Below are 17,846 nucleotides of genomic sequence, written 5' to 3' on the forward strand. Positions count from 1 at the left end.
CTCTCCAATCAGCCTAACCTGCATGTCTTTGGACTGTGGGAGAAAACCGGTGTACCCCGAGGGAACCCACGCGAACACAGGGAGAACATGCACAGGGATTTGAACCCAGGACCTCCTTGCTGTGAGGCGGCAGTGCTACCCACTACACCATCCGTGCCGCCTTCCCTATATACAGTACAAGTTATTTGGGATGGAATACAATACAAATCAATTATTACTTTATTCATTCTGGTGGATGAATACATACTCAAAATGAACATTAAATCTGTCATAGTTGCAATAGTCTATCATTTATTTGTCAGGGACCATGTACAAAAAACACTCATCTCAATTAATGAGAGGAGATGCTTTGCACCAGATTTTAGCTACTAGCAAATTTCCATCTGCAGTCCCAGGGCAGGTAGATATGAAAAATGACAAGATAAAGGTTAAGGTACAAATACAAATACAATATAATACAATCACAGGATCACATTTACACCACATTACCAAGCCTGAACAACACAACCTTCCCTCATCCAAGCCTCACCTGAGCCGTAAACAGTGCACACAAACAAAAGTGCACACATATAGGCACATATACACACACACACACACACACACACCCAGACAGTCTGTACAGTATGTGAAATCATGTGAACAGGAATTCAAGGTATCAGTTGATGTAGATTGATTACTTAAAATTAAAATTTATTCTACTTCTCGGGAGAAGATATGAAAATCTGTAAATATTTGTAGATCGGTCTGAAGCTTATTCCATTCCTTTATGGCTTTAAATGGAAAAGCATATGTGTTTTGGAATTCTCATCAGCGCAGAGCAGAATTGAACAAAACTCAGCACACAGCAGGATCTCCACGCCATTGCATACAGGTGGGAGATAATTGTATAATTGTATAGACTGAATAACAAAGGTTGCAGAATGGAGCCCTGCGGTACTCCAATCATTTTTGAAGGGGCCGGTTGGAACCTACCTTGTTAGAACCCCTATGCAATGTTAAAGTGTATCAGGTTCTGATTAGAACCCCTATGCAATGATAAGTGTATCAGGTTAGAGCCCCTGTCCCAGCTGAAGAAAAGCAGCCTCAAAGCATGATGCCACTACCAGCATGCTCCACAGTAGGTATGATGGTCTTTTGGTGATGAGCTGTGTTGTCTTTGCACCAAATATACACTCAGTGAGCACTTTAGACGTATTTTTTAGACTTATTAAGCTGCTGTAGCCTATCAACTGAGAGGTCTGAAGCGTTGTGTGTTCCGAGATGCTCTTCTGTGTACGACAGTTTTAATGTGTGGTTGTTGGCATTACTGTCACCTTCCTGTCAGCTTTGACCAGTCTGGCCCTCTTTCATTAACAAGGCATTTCTGTCTGCAGAACTGCTGCTCACTGGATATTTTTTTGTTTTTTTTGCACCAACTCTCTTTTTTTAGTTTTTCTCTGCAAAGTCAAGAGACTGTTTGCATGAAAATCCCAGGAGATCAGCTGTGACAGAAATACTCAAACCAGCCCGTTTAGCACCAACAATCATGCCAAAATCACTGAGATCACATGTTCTCCTCATTCTGATGGTTGATGTTGATGTAACTGAAGCTCCTGACCTGTATCTGCATGATCCTATGTATTGCACTGCTGCCACACAATTTTGTAACTCCAAATGACATATCATTGACACATTAAAATTATATCACTTTATTTTATATGTCTAAATAATGTCATGACACAGTCAAGCAGTTCATATGACAACAACATTTATGGATGCCCGCAAAAGCTTCTCATTGAGTTTCACTGTCATAAGTTCTAATGACATACTAATGACATACTAATCCAAATGTTTTAACTTTTTGACACGGTCTAAATTATGTAATGGCACTGTTATAACCACAACATAAATGAGTCCTTTAGAGGTCACCTAATTTCCAAGAACAAGGACAAAGCAAATTTAATGAACATGATCAGCATGGGGACATGACATGTGTTGATGGGAACAAATCCACATAATAAAGGAATTATCGCAGGTACATTTCCAGAAGATACCATCCTTCAAGAGGTGTGTTTCACAACAAACAACCATAGTCATCTAAACTTTAATTGAATGTTTTCTTTGAAAACTAAACTGGTATGTGGTGCAGTATAGTTTCGGAATCAAGATGTGCTACTAGCCTTTAACAGCCTTTGAGATGGCAGGAAGTATACTAACAGGTTTAAAGTTGCACACTTCCTGTCATTCTCCAGACTTCTATACAAGAGTTACAATAGCAGGCTTCAGAGCTCTCCTGAAATGACTGATTTCTTATCTGAGTAATTGGAGTAGTTATGTTGTTTCTAAACCTTAAGGAAGATGGTATCAAGTCCATGCATATCTTCTGTAACTGTAATACTCAAGCATTTGTTTCTGACTAACATTTTCCTTCCAGTCCTTGTGTTAGCTGGGGCATACTCTTACATCTCAAAGCGAATTAATTTTAGCATAAAGCATATTTAGCATATCATACTGTATATGCATAAAAGCTTTGATGGTAAAATTGAAGCACTTCAAATGAACACAGAGTCAATTGCATCTCCACCGGCAAAGCTGTTTAATATTGAGACTGTATGAGATGAAGTAGTAGACAAAAGGGTCAAAAGCACTGTTCAGAGATGCCATCAAGACCAAGGAGCGCTGGCAGAAACAAATTTTAGAATCTCGCACCTTCGCTGGGTCCATGTTCAGGCGACGCACAACTGTGACCATCTGAACGGTGTGGAAGGGTAGGAAGCAGACGGTCATTATGGCCACAATGGTGATGATGGCTCTCCGGGTCTTTAATTTCCATCTCTGCCGCCCTGCTTCGGCCGTGGCCAGATGCCGCCCTATGAGGGCGTAGCAGGTCAGGATGGCAGAGTAGGGCAGGAGGAAACCAAACACGGTCGCCAGCAACAGGTGTCGCGGCAGCTCATCCCACTGTTTGTCCGTAAAATGATCTCCACAGGTTTTGCGGCCATCCGGCTGGCAATTCAGCACCTGCAGAGACAATGAGCTCACCAGGACCGAAGTGGCGATGATAAGCCACACACACAAGCAGATGAGCCGGCAGAAAGGCAGACCTACCCATGTCTCATAGATTTGAGGGTAGCGCACGGCGAGAAGACGGTCCACGGATATGCAGAGCATGAAGAGGCTCCCTCCGTACAGGTTTCCATAGAACAGAGCTATGCTGGCTCTGCACAGGGTGTCCCCGAAACGCCAGTCGCTACCCTGCAACCGGTAGTCTACTGTCAGGGGTAAAGTCAGCGCCATCAACAGGTCCAGGATTGCCAGGTTGCCTGTAAAGAGCATGGAGGAAGATGTATTCCTTCTGAGGTAGTGGTACAGCAGGCGCACATTGCCAGCGATGGTGAGCAGGAACAAGATGCTGTAACTGACTGGCAGAAAAATGAGCCCAAAGCTGCTGTGGTCACACGTGGAGTTCGTGGCCGGCAGTGTCTGGTTGTTTACGCTGCATTCGGCTACAGATGAATTTCCCATCTTGAGAGTCACTTAACACAGGAAACTGCAAATTAAGAGTTTGTTAACCAATGTACAATCTGTCTATATGTAGCCTAAACACAACTCAAAAGTTGAGTGACAGTATGGCCCAAGCGTGAAGATAACCTGCTTTATCTTGTTTGAACTCTGTATCGCTTAACAACCGGTGTTAACCATACTTCCTTCCTGAAGCCTGACCAGCGCTGCATAGAGCATCTTTCATTTGCTTCATATAAAGATGGCAGTGTGGAGGGGGCAACAGCACCACCTGCGGGTTGGTAGCCGACTGAAATAACGAGTGAATAAAGAGTAGTTTATTGAAAATACCTGTCCTTACTGATTTTCAATTAATTTTTGTATTTTTATTTTTACAACAAAAATTGTTCATTATTAAATTAAATTACAGTTTAAACCCAAACAATTAGATACAAGATAGAAGATGAAATTACTTTTAATTATTTTAAAGAAATTCTGTTATGTGCATTTAAAGAACTGGCTTTATAGACTTCCGAGAAACAGCACTGTTATAGACAGTTACGACAAGTTTACTCAACATAAGATGTTGAATCGACAGCCTGATTCAATATGTGTTATGCTTGGTAAAACATTGATTGCTCTGCTATCAAACAGAAGTCTGATAAACAAGCTGACTGACTTCTCCCTGTCATCCACCACTCCATCTGAGAGAAATGTTATACTGATTTACATGTGTATTCACTCAGATTGAACATTAAACCCCTCATTTGAATTATAAGCAACATGCCAGAGAGCAAGTTATTGTACTTTTTTTTTTTTAGATTCTCCATACACATGTAAATTAAGTCCATGAAGAAAGCTTCTGTGCCCATTTAAAGTTCACATGGAGGTCATTTCCATATCTGGCAGAATATTTCATGAATGATTAAATAAACAGCAGAATCACAGGATTGACTCAGTGTCAATATACATTTGAAACAGCTAAGATGTATCACCATATATTAAAAAAGAATAAATAAATACAAAAGTACGTTAAAAAATACATGTCAAAATGGAAGAAATGAATGGCTAAATTATGGCTCAGTGATGGCCAACACCTAAATATTTGGACTATTTTTTTTTTAATTGCCATGTTTAAAAAAAAATATCCGACGTGTGTTAGACGCTGTAAATGATAGACAGCTCAAGTGTGCACCTACGAAAGTGAAATCCGTCGGGTGTCGGTAAGGTTCACGCAGAGTTCAGAGAATTGTCTTCAGGAGATTCCATGAAGAACAATAAAAGCAGAGACATTAGAAGATTGTTTCATTTTGCAATGGTCCTCCTCTGTTAGACTATGTGGCCCGTAGGACATAAAGCAGCCTCTCCTTCACAGGTAAGAGCCTGGAGCTCAGGCCTGCTGTGGGCTATTGGTGAGTGGGTGGAGGCAGACACCCGAGAGACATGTTTCTAGAAAACAGTGATTCCAGAAAATTGGTTACTGAACAGTTCATGCAGGGATATTTAGGAATACTATAAATTATTGAATTTTGGACAGGCTATCAGTCACTGAATGAGTAATTATAGATATTTTTATATCTGGAGGTTTTTGATATTGAGTCAGCCTTTTTGAATTGCCTAGATATATAGGTATTGTTGTTGGATATTTTCAATATTCAGATTTCTGATGACCTACTGGCTTTACAGTGGCATCAGGGGAATCAGAGCATTCAGTGCTTTGTGGTCAAAAGCAAGAAAATACACTTCAAATAACTCCAGAGCTTGTACATTCACATAATATTTAAGGCTAAGCAAAAGAGTGGATTAATTTAATAGCATTTTTATGCAATAATATACATAAAAAAGTTTTTTTCTCTTGTGTTGGTAGTTCATTTCCTCTTAGTTCTCAAGCAGCACAAGCAGGAAGAAATGGTGATTAAGAAGTCCCACCAATGTTCCCTTGCATGCAGGTTGCATTGCCATAGGAAATAGCTCAACTGGAAATAATATTAAACCTATTTTTTTAAAAGAATAATTGGGTAATATACACACATATAACCTTTGGGGGCACAATTCCTCCGCACAAGCTATTATTGTTACTCATATAACTGAAACTGTACTCCATATAACTAAACATGGCCAGCAGGTGTCATTGCATCCAAACAAAACAATTAAAACCTACCCCTGAGATCAGTAGTTCCCATACTCTCTGATTTCAGGGCCAACAATGAGTGAATATCCTATCTGTGACCTATCCAAAGACAAATAATGATGTGTGCTCAGTCAACCTAAATAAAGGTTCAATTAAAGGTACTGTGTATTAAATGAAGCCTAGCTGTATGTACACTGCCAATATAATTAAATTTGACCAGTGTAGGTGACTATGGAGAGTACATGATATACACTGTAAGCTAAATGAATCTCATGATCCACCTCAGCCCCTTGTGACCCAGCACACAGTCATGTCACACAGGGTTATTCAGGGGGTCACACACTCCTTATTCTCCTGGGATCTGCCCCTATGAGCAGTTCCAATGTATGATGTCTAGGGGTGGGCGACATTGCTAATTTTGGGTTTGATACAGTATCAAGTAATACTAGGCCAGTATTATTGATATCGATACCGATACTTTTCAATAATAAATGCTGTTGTAGGAATTTCCTGTGCTTTTGGAGAGTCACCCAAAAAAATACAAAAAGATTTTAAATGGAAGTAGAAATATTAAACAGATGATTATTATTTTTATTATTATTATTATGCAATGCTTTTCAGCCGTTTCACATGGCTTTTGTTTCGGGCGCCGTTCTGTGAGGCGAGGAATCGATCAGAAGCAATCGCAGGAAGTTGATGAGCACTCATGCTGCTTAAACGCTGCGCAGGAATGCCTGTGCAAAGAATGAAGATGCATTTGTGCAGGCAGCTTCAAAATGGATGCCCCTTCACACGATTGGTGTGCTTACAAGTTTGAGAAATAAACGTTTAATTTAGTGAAAGCAATGCGCTGGCTCACCCCGGCATCGGGTAAGCAAAGAGGAAAAAAAAATCTTTCATTTTTGTAAATATAGGTATCTATATTTTATTTCATTTTATGAATTTTTTCCCTGTTTCTCCCAATTTGGTAGCCAATTGTACCCCGTCTGATTCAATTAGAGCTAGTATTAGATACACCGCCCACACGCCGTCCCTCGGCGGCCCGAAGGAGAGCGACACGCCTTCTTCAAGCTGTCTCGTCTCATGCTCGTCTTCCCTAATTCCAAGGCGCCCGAGGTGCTTTTTGTTGTGCGGGGAACTACTAACCCTGCCAAGTCCCTCCCTCTGGAGCAGTGAGCCAATTATGCTGCTCCATGTGAGCCGGCCAAACTTGGCTTTTGGCAGGACCGGGAATCGAACCCCGGTCCCCGGTGTGCAACTGCAGTGAACTGCAACAGCAAGTCCGCTGCATCTTAGCCTGTTGCACCACCGTGGCCCTAGGTATCTAAATTTTAAGGGAGAGATCGTTACCAAAAACAGAATCACATTATCGGCAATATTGATACTTTGATATCGATCTGCCCACCCCTAATCCGTACTGATTGATGTCTGTATTATATTCTCTCTGTGCTGCACGGTCTCTGTACTGCACAGTGTGGACACGGAATAAAGCTGATGCCACAAGATGTCAGTGCAGCACTGTGCCAGTGAGGCCTGATATCAGAGGAGTGTGTGTCTGTTTGTGCCACTTATCTCCGCTACATGGCTTTTTCATTGTATGTGGAAGTCACAAAAAAGAGAACAAAAAGAGATAGGAAAGGAAAGAAGCAGCACTTCTGACACTTGCCGTTTTACTTTGAAGATTGAGCCATCATCAAAAACCCAGAAAGCTCTTTTTTTCTTCAAAAACAAAACATATTCTTTAAATATGAACAATCCTCTTTCCAGGTTTTCAGTAACAGGCTATGATAAATTATGGATAGAACATCTCCACTATCTGTGAGAACTGAAAGCTAAATGTATGACCGTGAAGGTTTTACATAACGCCACTGGCTCCAAACCTGCCCTGGAGCTATTCATTACAGGGAAATAGGGACGTAGCAGCTTGGTGCCTTATATACAGTGTGTATCTCTTTCTCTTCTTTTTTGTCATCTCCAATCCCACCTGAATTTGCAAACTATGTACAAGCATGATCATATATGTCCCAGCTGCCAGCTCAGGAGAGTGAAGACAACTCACAATGCCAGCCTGCTGCTTATTTTCACACCACAGCCACAACGCCTGCCCGCGTAGAGTGGAGGAGGAGGAGACCCAATCATATCTGTGCACAGTGACCAAGCCATGGGAGCCCAGAACAGGGGTCGTTCATACGTTCATGCTTTTTATAAGATTGTATCCTTTTGATGTACAGGATGTGTGTGTCTTCAAATGTTACGAGCATCTAAAAGTATTCCAAATAGGTTGTTGACCCTAGTGAAAGGTCCTCCTGGCGGAGGGGTATGGAGGATCTGTTCACAGAGGGGTGCATTGGAAAAGGTCCTGAAGGAGGGGAGAGATCGATTGGAGAGGGATTGGGTTTTTTAGTTCAAAGATTATGGAGACAAACAGCCCAATTACTCTCCACTCAGACAGCCAATCATATTGATTTAAATTGTTTATAACAGAAATGTGAAAATGTCATCCACTGTTTATTAATCAGTCCAGGGGAAGCATAAGAGTCAGAAAACTAGAATAAACTTCTAAAAGTAAACTTCTAAAAACCTAGAAGAAAAGAACCATCACCAGAACTACGTCAAACGTGTTACTAACCAAAAATAGTGCTTGATCTTGTTTAATCTCTTTCAAGTTACCAGATACAATTCCACATTCGTGGAAATTCCGAGATGATGCCTGACAAATAATAAATCTGTGACAATAGATCTTCTGTACTTTACTGTAACATAGGAGTACAGAAACTGCTGTTACTACCCAGCATTCGCTATAATTAAGATGTAGGATATAACATACCATCTGGTGAATCTAAAATAAATCTGTGATTTCAATTAGCAGCCATTCCACCCCATAAACAAGTGGTGAATACAGGTTGTAGATCTGATAAGCCAGGTAATCATCATTTTCATATTCAAATGGAGAAGATTTATGTTAGGACATCTGTCTATGCTTGATAATATTAGAGATTTATATCTTATTTGTGGATCATTTATGTACTCAGTGAGCACTTTATTGGGTATTTATTAAACTTCTTTTTTAGACTTACTTCTGCTGATGTTGCCTATCCACTTAGAGTTCAGAGATGCTCTTCTGCAAACCACTGTTGTAATGAGTGGTTATTTGTGTTCCTGTCATCTTCCTGTCAGCTTTCACCAGTCTGGCCCTTCTCCTCTGACCATGGTTAACGACTCATTTCTGCCCGGAGAACTGCAGTCTGCATGCTTTTATGCATTTAGTTGCTGCCATATAATTGGGTGATTAAATATTTGCATTGACAAGCTGGTGTATAGGTCTACCTAATAAAGTGATCACTGAGTGTATTTTTATGGGATCGGGATTATAGGAGTGTTGGCATTAATTAATTCTTACTATGTTTCTTTGTTTAGACCTTTTTGCTTTTTCTGCCCCTCATAATGTACCTGCCTTCATATTATTTATAGGGTAAAACCTGTCGGTGGTTATCTCCTCTGGGAACAGAGCCAGCCAGTGAGGATTACATGAAAATGTCAGTCAGTCTTTTTTTTATGAAAATCGTTATGTAAAGATCACAACATTAAAGATCACTTCAGAGATTAAACAAGAAATGTAAAAAACAAAGGTTATGCAGTTGCCCTGTAATGTTGATGTTGCTGTTAATTTGTCTAAACATTATCACAGAGCTGCCTTTTTCATTATGCAGACGTGCTGTTGCATGCTGTCTATCACGCTCAGTAATACTCAAACACACACTGGTCAGTGTACTGTACAGCCATTAACACTCATGGATATACATGGATGCACTATACATATTCACAATTAAAACGCAATCTTCTGTCTCTCTCTGGCTCTCTCTCAGAGGCATGTCTTTACATCCTTAGAGTACTGATTATTGCTCGGTTAAAACTGGAGTTTGCCTTCGACAAAATTAATGATAATCTGATGGAAATTCAGAGACAAATGGGCTATTAATAGAGTGCTTTACAAAGTGAACAAGAGAGAATTAGTGATTTTGTGTTAAGTAAGGAATGAGGATTTTCTCTGTTTCTTCCTGTTTATGCCTTGTCTGTGTTGTTTGGGGATAAAAATAATTCTAATGCCATTTGTTTAAAGTTATTCTAAATAAAGACTTTTTGAAAGTCAAAAAAGTATCTCTCTCTCTCTCAGTGGGGTCGGGGAGGGATTAAGTGTCTAGGAGTTTTCTTGGGCACAGCTGATTTTGTAGGGAAGAACTGGATTTAATGGAGAAGGTGACTGCCAGGTTGCCTTGATGGAAATGGTTGCTACTCCAGTTATCCCATAGGGGAAGAGTTCTGGTTATAAACAACTTAACCGCCTCAGCATTATGGCACAAGCTGGAAGTTTTGGATCAGCATTGGCTGAGTCTGGGTCTTGTGTTGCCAGTACAGGAAGGTGGGCGAGGCCTGATTGATGTTCGGTGCAGAATAGCTGCTTTCCGCTTGTTAGCAGTGAAGAGGCTGCTCTATGGGCCATGGCAAAAATGGATGGACGTCACCTGTGCATCTGTGCCAGGTCTGGACAGGCACTTGTTTTACTTCAATTGAGTGAGATTGACTGGAGAGGGCTACCTTCCTTTCATTGGTCACTATTACAAGCATGGAAGATTTTTTGACTGTAACTGACCAGAGGCTGCAGAGATGGGTTCCTGGATTTTGTATGAGCCGCTGTTTTCTCATCCGTTTCTGCCCATAGAGACTTTGCGGTCTGCCACTGTGTGAGCGGGCCTGCTGGGGGCTGGGATCACCAGGGTCGGACACCTCAGGGCTCGCAGAAGATGGCTAACAGCAGAGCAGGTTGCAGCAGCAACAGAGTCCGGGTCGTTCTAACAGCGGTTCTGCCACCTTATTACAGCCCTGTCTGCCACCGCTGGTGCCTACCTTAATGAGCATGAGCCCACAAGGAGCCTGGGGCAGGGAGAGGGTCTTTGATTGTGGCACCGGAGCTTGGGGAGTGGCAGGAGGGGAAGGGGATGCTTCTCTCATTCAGAATACCCGAGCCGGGCAAATTCAGTGACATTGGGAAAAAGTCAATTTACGGCATCTGGGTGATGGTGTTGAACCCGCATGCTCTCTAGGGTCTAGGTCCCATGTACTATCCTCCAGGTAGCTGGCAGGTCCTGTACAAAGTCCCCATTGACAAAAGATTGAGTGATCTGCAGTGGAGGATAGTACATGGGACTTTAGCTACAAACAGACACAAGGCAAACCTGGATCCAGCTGTGGGGGAGGGTGCTTGTTTTGTGGGGTGTCAGAAACAGTGCTCCACATTTTTGTTGAATGTGCACGTCTGGAGGGAGTCTTGTGTTTAGTTATGGAGTGGTGTATGGTGTTGGGTGGTGGGTACTCTCATGCACTTTTTATTTATGGACCAAAATAAAGCGTCTATAAAAGGAAACAAGTGCTGCTACTAAACCTTTTGTTGGGAAAGGCAAAGACCGTAATTCGGCTGACTCCAAGTAATATAGAAGTTGGTATTGGTTCTTTGGACCCAATATATGTTTTAAGAGGAATAATTCTGAGACTTTTGCTCACTGAATTGGCATATTTTACTTTGGTGAGCAATTGTTCAGGGGTTTTGGGGGATTTGGGGTATGGGGGACTGTTTATGTTCAGTGAACGAGGAGGGGACATTGCAACTGCTGTTTTAAAGTACTGATAAGAAGAGCCACTGTAACTGCAGTTGTGTTTTTGTTCCTTGTGATTTTGTTGTTGTATTGTTTGTTTCTTTTGGTTCCATGTTCAGCTTTTTCTGTGGTTATTTCTTTTTAGTTTCTTTTTCTCTTTTTGTGTGTGTGTGTTTATGTGTGTGCATGTGAGAGAGAGTGAGTGAGTGAATATTTGACAATGTTGTGAACATATAGGTATTATTTCTTTCTCCTTTTGTTCTGTGCAATAAAGGAGACCCAAAAGTCAAGTATCTCTCTCTCTCTCTTTCTCTCTCTCCTCACTTAAAATATAAGTTGTCACCCTTCTTTTCCCTCGCTTCATCCCCCTGGGAATATAAACAATTATGAGTTCTTGAAATGGGCTTTGGATAAAGAGCAAAGTCAGAAGCCAATGCTACTGTTGTTCAGGCTGTGCATGTCCAGTCAATCGTTTTCATTCTCCCTGTGAAATCAAGACAGGCTTCACAAAAGTGATGATTAAAAGAAAACAAGTTTAATAAGCTGTGGGACAGGCTGTAGCAGTGGTTCAAGATCACACACATTATCAGAGGTGATAGAGATGGAAAAAAGCCCTTCTGGGCAGCCAGTGAGATAAGGCCAGAACACCTCCCATAAGCCTTTAAAATCCTAAAAACGATTACTGGTCGGGGGGCTTTATTAAGAATGATAATGAGCAAGGCAGATGGACTTATTTGAGTTTAGACTTACTTGAGTCTGATTTGACTTTTTGTTAGCAACATGGCTGCTCTTCTTGAGTATTAATAACCACACCACAAACTCTGTGAAGAGTTTGTATTTGAGTTCAGAGAGTGCACTAGTCCCAGTTTTGTCCTGGTTCAAGCCCAGGCCATGACACAACCTGGAGGCCTAGATTACATTACATTACATCCCAGGCACTTAGCAGACGCTCTTATCCAGTGCGACATACAATGAAGTGCAAATCGAACACAGGGACAATTGCGATCAGGACCCTTGTAGAATACATCAACTTATCAACTAGCATACCACGGTTGGCAGATAGAATACCCTGAGTACAACAACAACTATATATATGTGCTATTATAATCTATGGCATGCACAAGGCTAAACATGGTGAGGAGGTAGGGAGCGAAAAGTACAGCCTGAAGAGATGAGTCTTCAGCCTGCCCTTGAAAGTTGTCAAAGACTGTCAAAACAAAAATCTATACAGCACATCTAATTTGTTGAGTGGATACTCAAAAAATAAAAGACTGCAAACAGTCACAGCATACAGTATGTCTCTTCTCTAGGAACACAGTTGTCCAACTGCACTGAACCACAGGGTAATTATACTTTTCCTCTTTTATGGAAGTTCCCTGACCACTAGCAGCAATGTGAAACTTGACAGGAACAGGACAGGAATCCTCATTTCCCCCTCCCCCTTCCCCAATCTAAAATCTAAACTGTCCAATAAAAATTTCATGCATTTCATTTCCATATTTATTTACATGTACTTTCTTGATCAAAGGTATTGAAATGAAATAAACCCTCAGAAAAGTTGTAGAGTTTCATAATAGGCTATTACATATTTATGAGCGTCTTTAAAACACTGTAGGAATGTCTAAATAGGTCACAGAATTTTCTAATGTTGTCTTTGCTGTGGAAATGCCATAGCACTTGAAGCACATAGCACTATGAATCTTTTTGTATTGTCAAGCTCCTTGATTGTGTTACAATATTACTGAAACTGTGGGAAAGAATGCTACTGTGTAAGTGATATACACTCACTGAGCACTTTATTAGGAACACCTGTACACCTACTTATTCATGTGATTATCTAAATAGCCAATCGAGGAGTAGTGGTGCTCTGCATAAAATCATGCATATACGGGTCAGGAGCTTCAGTTAATGTTCGCATCAACCAAAAAAGCTCTGTGATTTCGACCGTGGCATGTTGTTGGTACCAGACAGGTTGGTTTGAGTATTTCTGTAACTGCTGATCTCCTGGGATTTTCACGTTCAACAGGTACATGACTGGGATGCAAGCCATGGTGTAGCCACGATAAGATCAGCGCAGCTGTTGGGCCCTTGAGCAAGCCCCTAATCCCACAGAACCTGCTTTGTTTAATCAACTATAGGTTGCTTTGGATAAAAGCCTCAGCTAAATAACTAATGTAATGTAATACGTACAATGCTGTATATTATTGTTATATAATTTTATTCTTTATTACACATCTAATACTAGTTCAAAGAAAGTCACACCCCCATTATGTCGTCTTATTTATCAGTAAAAATGAATCATTTTGGCTGAAATGGCCCAACAACTAAAATGTTTTGCCCCATTGGGAACTTGAAATATTGGAAAATTAAATATTTCCCATAAATATGTATGAAGCAACTATCTGTGACATATGTAGTTGTTCCGTCTCTCCACAAGTGCACATACTACACTTCACCTGTCTAATGAAAAACTGGAGGAGGACTGGAAGACTGCTGTTTGGAAGGAAAGTGTTGTTTCTCGAGATTTTCTGCTTCACTGGTGTCTCATACATTCAGAGAGAGAGAGCCCTTTAAAATATGCCATTTAAAATGTTGCCCTGTTGTTTCAAAAAGCAGGTGAGATGCTGGGGTCTAAGCAGACAGAAATAATCCCCATGCAGCATCCAAACAGTATCAATGCTGCACACATACATGGTGACACATAGTAAATCTACTCTGGAATTTATGCAAATTCCCTGTGACTGGATTGCTACTTCAGTGTGATTGGCTGTCACATGTAAAGACATACTGTACAGGCCTACACTGAGAGAGAGAGAGAGAGAGAGAGAGAGAGAGAGAGAGAGAGAGAGAGAGAGAGAGAGAGAGAGAGAGAGAGAAGAATTGCACTGTTTCTAAATATCTATAGTGCATCCATGTACATCGATGACTGATAATGACTGTAACTTAGAGTGATAGTGTTAGTGTTACTGACTGGCCAGAGAGTGCGAGAGACAGCATGTCTGCACGTTTGCAGTTTAAAAAAGCACGTTTTTGAAAATTTTTCTAGAATCTCTGAAGTGATCTTTCATAAAAAGAGAGGGAGAGAGGCATCAAAAGAGAATGTGCAGGCTCTGGTTTTATTTACCAATCCCCCTCTTGCTGCAGCAAACTCAGGTGTGATTTCACGCCATTCTGAATGTCTTCTTACAGGAAGAAATCATGCCACATCAGTAAAATTACAGGTATCCAGTGACGACACGTCTGAACTTAGTCTACAGAATATACTGTAACCTGAAAAAAATAACTTAAACATTACTGGAAACTGTGAAAGAGTCCTTCATTTTCAAACAATGATTGAGCTTCCTCACTAAATCAGTGTCGACATGTAACTGTCATATGTCCGACAGAAATGGGGAAGCTAACAGTAATCACCATCAATCAGAGTCTTTATTCTTCACCGCTCTCATATTGACGCCGCTGAATGCTCTCTGCAGCATTCCAATTAATATTCAATGTTGCCCCCTTCCTTTAATTAATTCAGATGGGACTTGACCGTTTTATTAGAAAGATAAAGGGCTTCTGTAATGGAAAGGTGAATGCTGCACCATTGAAAATTATCATTCATAAAGGCTTGTTGAATTAAATCCATGAACCCCCCCCACCTCTATTCTCTGACCATAGTCGGGGACCTGCGGCCTTTAGCACTGCATCATTACGATTTAATTGCAGAATAGCTCCATGTTGAATGGGTTCAGAGAGCTCACACAGATTCTTCCATACTGTACCCAGAGACTACAGAATGACATACACTTGCTAACTCCAGGTTACATTTGGTGGAATGCATTTTCAACAGAACACCCACTCCTCCTTTGAAGTGTTTGGTTTGATAAGGTTTTATGTTTTAATATTTTTTAACTATTCAGCCAGAAACTCTCTAATGAAGCTGTTTCAGGATAGCCATGGTGTATATAAAATGTACTGTTAACACTGCTGGGTAATGCTGACACATTATGTGCACGGCACGCCATTTTACATAAGAATAAAATGCAAACTTGAGGTACAGAGAATAACTAAACAACAAAAAAACAAGCAGGTTAATCTGAGCCTCCTGTGTCACTGGTAGGGAAAGATGGAGAAAATGAAGAGAGAGAAGTTGAAAAAGGAAAGATTGAGGGTGGAGTGGAGCAGTCGTTGTCCACGGTCCTGCAGCATGAAAACTGAATACTGAGCACTGGGTTTAAGGATGTTCTATTTTTTCCATTATTTAAACAATGAATCACAGTCAGTTTAATGAGAGCACGATGGCTGCAGATCACATGCTGAACCTTTCATAAGAACAGCTGAATCCTACGTCATGTCGCCGGTTCATAATGATGAGACTTAATGGGCAGGGAGAGCACTGGCCTCCTGGACACCCTAATGACTTTTGGGGGACGGAGTGTATATCACAGGCTCTTCAGCAGGTGGCCTGGGGGCCAAATCCGGCCCACAGCAGAAGTACAGCATCAAAGTACCCTGCAGAAATACACAATCAAAATATACAAGAAAAAGTATTATCCAAATGCATCAAAATGGTGAATGTGAGTGTCAGACTAATAAGCGATGGCTATGTGGTAAGAAGTCCTCTACTTTCTTTATAGATGCTCTGTACATTTTATACACATTTAGGTACATAAATAGTGTGCATAAAATGTTCATATTTCCATAATGCACAATTTTTTCCCGGAAAGAAGTAGTTGAGGGAACTTTCATTGTGCATCGATGTTTTTGCTTGTTTGATGTGGGGTAATATCACAGAAGTGCTGATTTTTGCAGCATTTGGCAGAGGAGAATATTACCTTCCATATCTCAGCATCGCTCTATTGTACATTGTAAATTTATACGCATTTTGGTTGGGTCCCACCAGTTCCTCCTTGCTGATTGCATGAAGCACAGCAATTCTGCATAAACGGTTATTTTAAATAACGTCACCTTGGGGCATTCTACTTTCCGTTTATCTCTCAAGTCCCTCTTGCTGTTTCACAACATATTTGTGCCTGGCTCATACCATGCAATTATATAGCACTGTACATTGCAGTATTTCCTCATACAACTGAGGTTAATTGATGGCAAATGAGGGATGAGACGTATGGTTTGCAATCTGGCATCTAGCAATCATAATAAACTAAAGGGATTGTTGAGAGGTGTGTTTGAATTCATTTCATTGGGTCTATAAATGTTCAATTCCTCTACTGTAATACACTGATAGGCATGTGCATAGACTACACTGATGTGCATATTCTGGCCAATTCTTTTTCTCCTAAATGGTAATATTTGAGTGTGAACTGAACGAAAGCTCCTGCAATCTCAGATACAGCAACACACATACAAACTAGAGCTGACATGACATTACATTACATAACATTTAGCTGCCACTTTTATCCAAAGTGACTAAGAGTTGATTAGACTAAGCAGGGGACAATCCCACATGGTGCAATGTGGGGTTAAGGGCGTTGCTGAAGTCTCCAACAGCCGCACTGGTCCTATTGTGGCTACACTGGGGATTTAACCAAGAACCTCCCGAGTTGCAGTCATGCAGCTTAGCCACTAGGCTACAGGCTGACACAACCTGATATAGCAACACACACACACACACACACACACACACGCGCGCGCACATGCACACACAGATACACACACACAGTAGTGACCTGTGCAGGGCTGATTTGTGCCAAGCTGGTCCTGTTAATTCATCATATTGTGTCTTTGAAACAAAGAGTCCTGAGTCAGTACACTGTGGTGCAGCATCCATCCATCCATCCATTATCTGAACCCGCTTATCCTGAACAGGGTCGCAGGGGGCTGGAGCCTATCCCAGCATACATTGGGCGAAAGGCAGGAATACACCCTGGACGGGTCGCCCCAGTCCATCGCAGGGCACACACACCATTCACTCACACACTCATACCTATGGGCAATTTAGACTCTCCAAACAGCCTAACGTGCATGTCTTTGGACTGTGGGAGGAAACCGGAGTACCCGGAGGAAACCCACGCAGACACGGGGAGAACATGCAAACTCCGCACAGAGAGGCCCCGGCCGACGGGGATTCGAACCCAGGACCTCCTTGCTGTGAGGCGGCAGTGCTACCCACTGCACCGTCCGTGCCTGTGGTGCAGCAGTGCATTATATTGCTTGCATGGATAGCTCTTAGCATTCTGCCTGATTAACTTTATCTACTCTGCTTAAAAGTATGATGAGGGCAATTTAAACTTTATGACATTGACACGAGTTCATTGCTTAGTTGCTGTGGAAATTAAATACTTTAAGTTTACGACCATGCAAATAGGGACTAATTACATATAGTATAAAGAGCATAGTTTAGCTCAGTTAATGAACCCCAGTTTCACACTTTTATTAGCTGCCTATTTGACCTTAGCCAATGGGCTGATTTTTATGCACGAATTGTGTGTGTGAGTGTATGTGTGTGTACAGTTCTGTATAGATCAGACACTGAACCACAGAATGAATGAAGCTACCTTACACTCATTAGTTCAGACTAAGCAAATGGGTCACCAAAACAGTGAGCAAAAACTCCAGATTTAGCACTCCCCCAAACTAATTTG

General features: G+C 41.3%; 1 protein-coding gene across 1 annotated transcript; it reads right to left on the reverse strand.

Annotated features, from left to right (window-relative positions):
* Positions 1-2,091: 2,091 nt before the first annotated feature.
* LOC133125133 (G-protein coupled receptor 183-A-like) lies at positions 2,092-3,687 on the reverse strand. Its single transcript, XM_061236870.1, has 2 exons — positions 3,088-3,687; positions 2,092-3,000 (listed from the first exon to the last, which is right to left on the reverse strand). Exons 1-2 carry the CDS (start codon positions 3,502-3,504, stop codon positions 2,548-2,550), a joined length of 870 nt encoding a protein of 289 aa, XP_061092854.1. The 5' UTR covers positions 3,505-3,687; the 3' UTR covers positions 2,092-2,547.
* Positions 3,688-17,846: the final 14,159 nt, after the last annotated feature.

This window comes from Conger conger, chromosome 3 (assembly GCF_963514075.1).
Source record: "Conger conger chromosome 3, fConCon1.1, whole genome shotgun sequence".
Classification (NCBI taxonomy): domain Eukaryota; kingdom Metazoa; phylum Chordata; class Actinopteri; order Anguilliformes; family Congridae; genus Conger; species Conger conger.

Bases quoted from the DNA above. Each gene is read 5' to 3' on its own strand.
- LOC133125133 (XM_061236870.1), bottom strand. From the start codon at position 3,504: ATGGGAAATTCATCTGTAGCCGAATGCAGCGTAAACAACCAGACACTG. The intron at 3,001-3,087 runs GTAGGTCTGCCT...TTGTCTCTGCAG, and splicing joins CTCAAATCTATGAGACATGG to GTGCTGAATTGCCAGCCGGA.